At 33.1% G+C, this 9,874-nt stretch overlaps 2 protein-coding genes across 2 annotated transcripts in view; both read left to right on the top strand.

The window, feature by feature from the left end:
- CBG22382 overlaps positions 1-3,570 on the top strand; it is a gene marked incomplete at both ends in the record, with an annotated part of 11,969 nt that extends 8,399 nt beyond the window's left edge. Inside the window, 2 exons of the mRNA XM_002647159.1 lie at positions 762-937; positions 3,511-3,570. Coding sequence (XP_002647205.1) covers positions 762-937; positions 3,511-3,570 — 236 coding nt within the window. The remainder of the gene's footprint in view (positions 1-761; positions 938-3,510) is intronic.
- Positions 3,571-7,037: 3,467 nt separating this feature from the next.
- CBG22381 lies at positions 7,038-9,031 on the top strand (the record flags this gene model as incomplete). The annotated part of the gene is made up of 3 exons (XM_002647158.2): positions 7,038-7,199; positions 8,216-8,503; positions 8,852-9,031. The coding sequence occupies 3 exons, from the start codon at positions 7,038-7,040 to the stop codon at positions 9,029-9,031; spliced, it is 630 nt and encodes a 209-aa protein (XP_002647204.2).
- Positions 9,032-9,874: the final 843 nt, after the last annotated feature.

Here is a 9,874-nt window from a genome sequence, read left to right as displayed (position 1 = left end):
GCTTAAAAATGATCAGATATTCGTCTGATATGTTTTCTAGGCCATTTTTACATGATGGCCTAGAAAACTCAACGCGCTAAAGTTAGGCCACCATGTTACAATGACCTAAAAACACACCAGGTGAACATCAGATCATTTCTAGGTCAAAAAGTTTGGTGGCCTAGAAAATTCATGTTGTGAAAGTTGGGCCACCAAGCCAGATAGCCTATAAAGTTTGCCTGGGTAAGTTCTTCCATCATTCTAGAAGTCCTAGGAAAAAATGATAACGATACGATTTTTTACAAGTAATTCCGGCGGTTAATAGCAATTTTTGTCGACAATTTGTTGATAAATTTGTAGGTAAATTGTCGGCAAATAGCATTTTTATCGACAAATTTATAGACAAATTGTCGATAAATGTTGTTTTTATCGACAATTTGTCGGTAATTTTCCGATAAATTTACTGGTAAATTTGCCGATAAATTTGTCGAAAAGGGCGTTTGTCGACAAATCATTTGTCTATAAGGCACGCTGCTCAGGGCTTGTCGGTTTGGTCTGAAAATTTTAAAATTTCTGAGACTAAACGGACCAACACTGACAAGTGAGTTGTAAGTACTGCTTCATACGTTTAATGTTGTTCGATTACTTTAGGAACGCTACTGCTTAGTTTCACAGTGTGCTGAAACAGAGAAAATCTCCCTTTGGAACGATAAGTCTCGAAACAAACAATCGAAACAAATCGAATTAATCGCCATTTCTTCTACCACACCCATCGATTTCAGTGATTCCAGATACCAACGAAAAAGCAGTGGACAAATTCATCGAAGCCACATCGGATGCCAATGAAGTTGGCAATGATAATGAGAGTTTGGAAGAGTTTATTCCCATCGAAATCGGAAGTGAACCTGAATACGCGGATGAGGAACCGGCAGGACCACCGCCGAATGTTAGGAATCGGGTTAGTCGGGATTTTAGAGAAAACAAATTTATAATGGACATTGGAACATTAATTTTCATTCTTGGAGGAGGGGGACATTAAACAAAGATTTTAAGGAAATTATCAGTAAGTGTTCTAATAGAACTCCTCCTACTTTGAGCTCAATTATCGTTGGTTCCTGTAAAAGATAAGGAAAATTTGTCAACTGATGAAATGTTGGTGATAATATGCCAAACATTTTGTCAGTTGACAGGTTTTTGATATCTCTAATAGGAGCTGAGACAATTAAACAGAAATTAATACCCCAATCATAAAAATGCTACATTTGAAACACAAATTTAGTAAAGTAAAAAGTTGAGATTTTTAAATGCTTCAGTTTGTCTTTTTCAGATTGAAAATAGGTTTTGTTTTGTTCGTTCGCCTGGTTGCCTACATTTATTATTTTTACAGCTAAAAAGTTAGCAATTACCGAGAAAGATTTTCTTGTGCTCATCCGAATAGTTTTTGAGCCTTCAGAACAAAGAGAAAATTGAATATTCCTGTTTCATAACATTGTGAGAAAGTTTTATTTCGTTGTTCTCACTTGATTTAGTTCCATGAAAGTGTCACAAACTAATCAGAAAAAAATGGAAGAATTAAATTCGTTAAAATTTTACTATCTACGTATTCTGGCTCCGCGACGTTTCGAAAGACGACGTTTCGAAAGTGTGGCGTTTCGCAAGTGTGACGTTTCGCAAGTACGACGTTTCGAAAGTAACAGCTTTGCACTTTTATGCATGGAAGAAAAAGCAAAAACTTGTATTTGAGTATTTAAATGGTTTTTCGAATGGAATTTTGTATATTTGAAGCTTTCAAAGCATTATTTGCCGTACTTTCGAAACGTCGCACTTTCGAAACGTCGCGGAGCCCGTATTCTAATTGCTTCTGTAAACTTCTAATCTAACTAGGGAACTATCTGGAGTCGTCTCCAAGTTACACGTCATGGCCTATAAAATCGACGTGACGGCTTTCAATGCAAAATCAACAGGTTAAACTAGCACTAAAACGTTGACTTAATTTTCTCGAAGTTTCGCAAAAACAGAAAACATATTCGGAATCAGAATTTTACGGGCTTTCTAATGATATAGGCCTCTATTTTTTTTTAAATTGTGTTGAGTTTCATAGTGTTGCTTCAAGAGACATTACCCAATTACCCACTAATCTTCATCGGGTGTATCAGATTTTGAACAAATGAGAGTCATTTTAAATGCCGCGCCCCTTTTGAAACATTCTAAACGAGTATTACCGTATTACCCTATCCACGCGCCTTCAAGCCGATTTCCGCATCTTTTTTGTTGATTTTCAAAATTTAATCAAAAGTTCAAAGGCGAAAGTTTTTATAGTTTCAAAAACTTTCCGGTTACATATTTTCTATTTAGAGTCTGAACATTTTCTTTTTATAATTTTTTTTCCGGTCTCATGGCATTCCAAAGTTTGATTATCATTTTCTAGGCCATTCCCCATGGTGGTCTAACTTCCTCAAAATGAATTTTCTAGGCCATCAAAGTTTAGGGTCTAGGAGTAGTGTAAAATTCCCCCGACATGTTTTCTAAGCTATTTACAAGGATGGCTTAGAAAAATCAACTTGCAAAAGTTAGGCCATCATACTGAAATGGCCTAGAACACATATCATGGGTTTGGTAGATCATTTTTAGGTCATAAAAGTTGGTGGCCTAGAAATTTCATACTGCACGCTCTCCCACAGAACAATTCCGAACTGCAAATTAATTTTTGATCTACAGAAAAAAGTTTGGCGCGATCACAATTGCAGGTCTAAAACCATAATTTCAGAATTTTTTTTATCTGATTTCTTGGAGTTCCAAGATGATTCAAATAATTTTTAAAAAATTAATTAGTGGTTATAGATTCATGTATGGTCCTTTTCCGAAAGAAAAAATGTTAATAATGGTCATTTTTGAAAGTTTTTTACAGAAAAAATCTATCTCCTCTTTCAGTTTTGGACATTCCTAGGAGTTCTATAGCTCAAAAAACCCGCAATTATTTTCTCTACATTTTCTATGGATGAATTTTCAATTCGTCTTATAAAACTTTTTTTATAATCAAAAAACAACGCAAAAATGCTATTTTGTGCAATTTCATGAGGTTTTTGAATTATAAAAAAATTTTATTTTATCGGGTTTTTTGAGCTATAGAACTCCTAGGAATGTCAAAAACTGAAAGAGGAGATAGATTTTTTCTTTAAAAAACTTTCAAGAATGACCATTTTTGACATTTTTTCTTCCGGAAAAGGATCATACATGAATCTATAACCACTAATTAATTTTTTAAAGAATCATTTGAATCATCTTGGAACTCTACAAAATCAGATAAAAAATTCTGAAATTATGGTTTTAGACCTGCAATTGTGATCGCGCCAAACTTTTTTTCTGTAGGTCAAAAATTAATTTGCAGTTCGGAACTGTTCTGTGGGAGAGCGTGTACTGAGAATGTTAGGCCGCTATATGGCCTTTTTCGCATAGTAGAAGTTACAAAACCAATAGTCTAAAATTTAATCTTATCAATGATAAAAATTTGATCTTTTTTCGTCATTTCAGATATCTCATGACCCGGTTCTCGTCAACAGTATTGTCAACAGAAGACGCTTCATTTTATGATTTCATTCTTTTTTTGTGTAAATTTCTTTTGGCCAACTTGATGACCTTGTTTTTTTGTTTCAAAATTTTCTTTCTACATTTCATGATTACGGTTCCTCACCTAAAACTTCACACTTCAATTTTTCCCTGATTATACGTGTATTTTTTATTTCTTTTTTTCAAGGTTGATATTTTTGTCTTTGTAGTTTGATATGTATGTATTTTGTGAACTGGTTGAAATTCAAGTTATTTATAAATGAGTTTTAAGATTTCAGATTTATTAAAAATCATTTTTAACTATTTTTCGGTTTAAAATACATGTGACGGAATAAGACATTTCCAAATTTTAAGTGTAAGTGGTTATTGATGGAATGAAAGAAACAAGAAGTAAATTCTGAAATTTTAAAAACTTCTAATAAAAAATTGAAACAGAAAACTGAATTTATTTTTTGAATAAACCCTGACTCATTGTTAGCAAAATTGTGCATTTTAAGACAACCTTTATGAACACTTTGAAATTGAAAATTTTGAAAAAAAAGTTGGAAATTTTTTCAATTTATTTTTTAAACTTTTCAGACATTTTTTACTTGTTTAATTTAATTCGACAATAGATGTCTTGGAAACAACCTTTCTGTTTAAATGCTGTAATTTGTTTAACCTTGGAGCCTCGAAACAGATATCCCTAAAATTTCAATAAGGTGTTGAAACAGAGAAAAGTAATTGTATTGTTTTTATGTTGTTCATTTGAGACCATGAAGGAATTGAACTTTCTGGTGAACGTATTGGAAATGCCGCGCTGATTTTTTTAGTTTCAATTAACTTTTAAAAGTTATTTGAACATAATTTTTGAGGGGTTTTTGAAGATTTTTGAAGTATCACTTTTCTGAATATTATTCCGTTAAGAAGATCTGATAGAATGAGGAAATCGCACAAATTTTGAAGAGATACCAGCCTGTTTGCCGCGCCCCCGGCGCTTCGAACGGCTGGCTGGTGCGCCTACGGCGCGAGATCGTCGCTTCGCTTCTCTACATTGAATATCTTTTTTTCTCATTAATCTTCCTAAAATTATATGATAGATCAAATTTGGTCTGGCGGGTTTTTCTTTGGGAAACTTCTCTTCTGGGGAAAAAAGGAATGAAGCACAAAGAAGAAAAGAGACAACACCTTTGAAAAATAAAAAAAAATCGAGAATCATTTTTTTAATATCGAGTATGAAACTAAAATTTCTAAAATTTCCAATTTATATGAAAACGGAAATTTTTTGAATTTTTTGAAACACCCTCCAAAACTTGAATTTCCGTTTTTTTTTGCAGAACTAATTGCATATCAAGAAAACTTCAAAATTTTAGACGAATATAAAAACTTTGAAACTAAAATTTCTAAAAACATTTTTCCCTTGTTGACACTCATCAACAATTGAAAAATTTGAGACAAGCTACACATGAAAACGCTCTGAAACAGACATTTTCTAAAAAGAGCTTTCCATTAGAGAGTTTGGTTTCGAATCTCTGGAAACTAGAAGATTAAAGAATGATTTAATATTTCTTTACAAATGGTTAATAGTTAAAAATGTGGATCTTCCAAAAGTGCAACTTGTTAACTTCCCGAAGCTGACTAATCTTCGTCGTCATTGTTTTTACCTAAGGCCAAACCTGTCGAATAACTCGAAGTCTACTACCCAATTTATTACCAACAGATCTCTGAAGTGCTGGAACTCTTTAGAGCAGTCCAATTTTCCTGGCAAACAGTCTACTAACTCCTTTAAAACTAATCTCAAAAAAGTTAGTTTTTCCCCTTTCCTGTCATTGAATGACACTCATTTCTAATTTTCCCCACTCCCTTCCACAATTCAAATCTTCCTTCAATTTTTCATCTAATTTACCCCTTTTTTTCTCCCCCTCCGGTTCTAATTTTCTACCTTCCCGTTTGTCTCTAATTGTATTGTGTTAGCGGCATATGCCCTTTCAATCAATTCAATAAATAAAGTTTTAAAAAGATTTTTCTGACAACTATGACTCCATTCCGGAAAAATGCTAGACAGAGTAAGAAATTGCAGACTTTTAAACAGTTATGAGAACTTTGATTCTGAAGAAGTTGGAATTTTGTTATGATGACGAAAAATTCCAAAAATTTCATAGGAAAACATTATGAAACAAAAATTTTTTCGAAAATTTTATGAAATACCAAATATTGAATTTTAAGAAAACCACGATTGGTTGGAATCAAATAGCCCGGAATTCTTGGTTTTTCGAAGAAAATTAAGGAATAACGAAAATTTCAAAAATTTAGACACATATGAAAAATTTGAAACGGAAGGTTCTGAAACAATTTTATACTTCTGCACGCTCTCCCACAGAACAATTCCGAACTGCAAATTAATTTTTGATCTACAGAAAAAAAAGTTTGGCGCGATCACAATTACAGGTCTAAAACCATAATTTCAGAATTTTTTATCTGATTTTGTGGAGTTCCAAGATGATTCAAATGATTCTTAAAAAATTAATTAGGGGTTATAGATTCATGTATGGTCCTTTTCCGAAAGAAAAAATGTTAATAATGGTCATTTTTGAAAGTTTTTTACAGAAAAAATCTATCTCCTCTTTCAGTTTTCGACATTCCTAGGAGTTCTATAGCTCAAAAAAACCGCAATTATTTATTCTTTATTTTCTATAGATGAATTTTCAATTCGTCTTATAAAACTTTTTTTATAATCAAAAAACAACGCAAAAATGCTATTTTGTGCAATTTCATGAGGTTTTTGAATTATAAAAAAAGTTTTATCAGACAAATTAAAAATTCATTTATAGAAAATGTAGAGAAAATAATTGCGGTTTTTTTGAGCTATAGAACTCCTAGGAATGTCCAAAACTGAAAGAGGAGATATATTTTTTCTGTAAATGACCATTTTTGACATTTTTTCTTCCGGAAAAGGACCATACATGAATCTATAACAACTAATTAATTTTTTAAAGAATCATTTGAATCATCTTGGAACTCCACAAAATCAGATAAAAAATTCTGAAATTATGGTTTTAGACCTGCAATTGTGATCGCGCCAAACTTTTTTCTGTAGATCAAAAATTAATTTGCAGTTCGGAAATGTTCTGTGGGAAAGCGTGTTCTGTCCATTTTCACCATTCTGTTGAAACAGAGAAAAATAATTGTATTGGTTTTTTTGTTTATACAGGCTCCTCAAGGTGTTGAACTTACGGAGGCTAAAATGCTGGTAGTGTCAAAATGCCCAATCCGTAAAAAAGGCCAAAATAATAATTACGGTTTCATAAACTTGATAAGTTGATTTTTTTTCTATGTTACTTATTGATATCCTTTTTACTTTTGGAAGGAAAATGCAAAAAATAGGAATATTTCTGGAACTTTCTGATTCCGAAAAATGTTGTTGTTTCATTATGCACATATTTTTCGTAACTCTTAACTTTCCCTCTACAAACTTATCAAACTCTATCACAAAAATACTGTTTTCAGCCAACATGATATCTCTACTTTTTCCAATTTTCCTTTCCTCACTTATCACCTTATCGACATCTGCGCCAACAAACACCAGTTCCAACCACAAACCACCATCTCAATTGCAACACTTCGAAATCAATCATCCTGATGGAATCAATGCAATTTTTGATCTTCTTCCAAAGGTGGGACCAGGTCGGCTGCCGACCATGGGATACTGTTGCCACGGTCACAAAAAAAATGCATACACTTTAAGCTCAATTATCTTGGTTTCAATGAGAGATATCAAAACTTTGTCAACTTTAAAAACAATCGTGATATATTATGATAAACAATTTATCAGTTGACAGCTGTTTGGTATCTTTCATAGAAAGTGAGATAAACTGACTCAAAATCGATGAGTTGATTAACGTTCTTTTAGAGTATTTACGGTGTTGGTAAATCAATTTTTACTTTTTCAAAATTTCGATTAAAATTCATGAAGAATGTCATTTTAGTGCAATCCTAGCAGCAATTCGGATAAATTTTTTAAAGAAATTTGAAAAAAATTTGGAAATTCACTGTTTCAGTCTGGAATTTTGGCAAACTTGAATTTCAGATTTTGCAATGAGTTTATGTCATATGTATGTTCAAATTTTCAAGTATGGCGTTTTGCGTGACGGTCTACAGTAACTGGTGTTGACAGAGTGTTTTGTGATTATCGTATTCTTTTCATTGAGTGGCAAGAGCCGACTGCGTAGCTCAGCCTGTTCCTAGCCTACTTAATACAGTGGATTTTGTTAAATGGGTCTGAAAATTTCAGAGTATGCTAAACACAAATAGAGCTTCAATTTTGTAGTTGACAACTTTTTCGTACAAATTCATGCAAATGAGATATCCCGATTTAAACCAGCCAAAGGGTTAAAACTTCTAGAAACATTATATCTCATTTGGATGAACTTATACGAAAACTTGATAACTACGAAATTGAAGCTCAATTTTCGTTTAGCATACTCTGATATTTTCAGACTAATCTGGCAAAATCCACTGTATTTCGTAGGCATTTAAAGTTGACTAACGTAGTTCCTCTAATAGGAGTTCTTAGAGAATTTATGAGAGGGAATCTGGTATATTCAACTGAAAACATTATAAAAGACACTGTAGGCCACCTTATGCTTAATCTCAGCTGACACAACATACTATAATTTTTTGGTTACTCTAGGTCTGCAAAAAGAACGGCAAAACCTACAAAGTCGGCGACGAATTCGACGTTGGAAATCTCCGCTACACATGTCAAGAATTCGGTGTTTATGTGATCGCCGGCTGTCGGACCCATACAGGGAAACCATTAAAATTAGGAGATATCGAAGTGATCGATCATGTCAAATTCCATTGTTTGGCTCATGGAACATCGGTTTATTATCGGGAGACAGCGTGTGGTCAGAAGGGAGAAGTCAACTGTGATAAGGTCCCATTGCCACGTGGCTATGAGCAAGCGGTGAAGAATGAGGTGAGAATTTATTAAATAAAAATTCTCAAAAGCTATCGATCAGTGGTTATTTGAAAATCAATGTTATTTTAATGTTATTTTGAGCCGGGTTACCGTACTTTGTGTCTATGGCTAACTCTAAGTTCATTTCTCGTTTTTTGTAAGAGATATCAAAAAGTAGTCAATGGATAAAATGTTTATCATAATATCAGTAACATTTTGTCAGTTGATCATGTTTTGATATCTTTTAAAGGAGCTGAGAGATATGGGCTCAAATTTTTACGGTATGTTATTAAAAAAATGTTTCAATAAATTCACAAAAACTTAGATAATACATTTTTTTAGTTATTCTACTCCTAGGGTTTGCAGCCAATCGAAACTACCGAAGCGCCACCTGCACATTTAACTCATGTCAATGGGAAGGAACTGCCCAAAGGATGGGTTCTAATCCACGGAGGAACTAAAGACGCCGAAAATTCAAATCACACTCTATCCACGCATATTTTGATGTACCACCCACAACTTCATCAATCTGCTAAACATGCTTAATGAATTTTCTGTGCAATCGTACTTTTTGCAGTTTTTCGGAGTGCGGCAATTACAAAATGGTGTAAACACCAGTCGCTGTTTTCTGTATTTTTCGTCTACTTTCTTCAGCAAGAACTGACATTTTTTGCTGGAAAATCGATAAAAACCCACAAAAATGACACTTGAAATAATAAGTAGTTTTCAAATTTTAAAGGGTGTTGAGACATTTGAAACTGAAAAAATTCTTGGTGGAACGAAAGAAACTACAAGAAAATTTTGAAATTTTAGACAGATGTGATAAATTTAAAACAGAAAATTCGGGATTTTTTAGAAAATTACAGAATCGGAAATCAGCAAAATGAGAAGTTTTAAGACAGCCTACATATATGAACGCTTCGAAAATGAAAGAAAGTTCATTAAAAAAGAAAAATTTCAAAGAGATATCAGAATTTTGAAACTGGCAATTTTGGAAAAAAAAATCGATTTTTAAATTTTTCGAAATACCCGCCAGAATTCGAATTCTAAGACAGTCACCAATATTATTGTTGTCTGAAAAAAACAAGGTTAGAGAGCATTTTTCGCAGTCTTTATACGGTAGGAATATCGAAGCGGCGAGCCTAAATAGCACATATTAGGTGGAGACGCAGACATTTTTTCTCTGCGCCTCAACCTTTTTTTTCTCTGACAGCGATAATAATGGCACGGAATTTCTCAATATTGGCAAATCTGAAAAAATTAACAAGAAAATTCCGAAATTGTGGAAGGATCTGAGGCATTTGAAACGGAAATGTTTCAATGAGGGGGTACGACGAATTCGAACGTTTTCAAATTCGAACAGACCTAAAATCGAACTGATTCAATTCA

The sequence above is a fragment of the Caenorhabditis briggsae genome (genome assembly GCF_000004555.2).
Source record: "Caenorhabditis briggsae complete genome, chrIV, whole genome shotgun sequence".
NCBI classification, from domain to species: Eukaryota; Metazoa; Nematoda; class Chromadorea; order Rhabditida; family Rhabditidae; genus Caenorhabditis; species Caenorhabditis briggsae.
The sequence above is the reverse complement of the archived record's forward strand: the minus strand, read 5'-3'. Positions and strand labels throughout refer to the sequence as shown.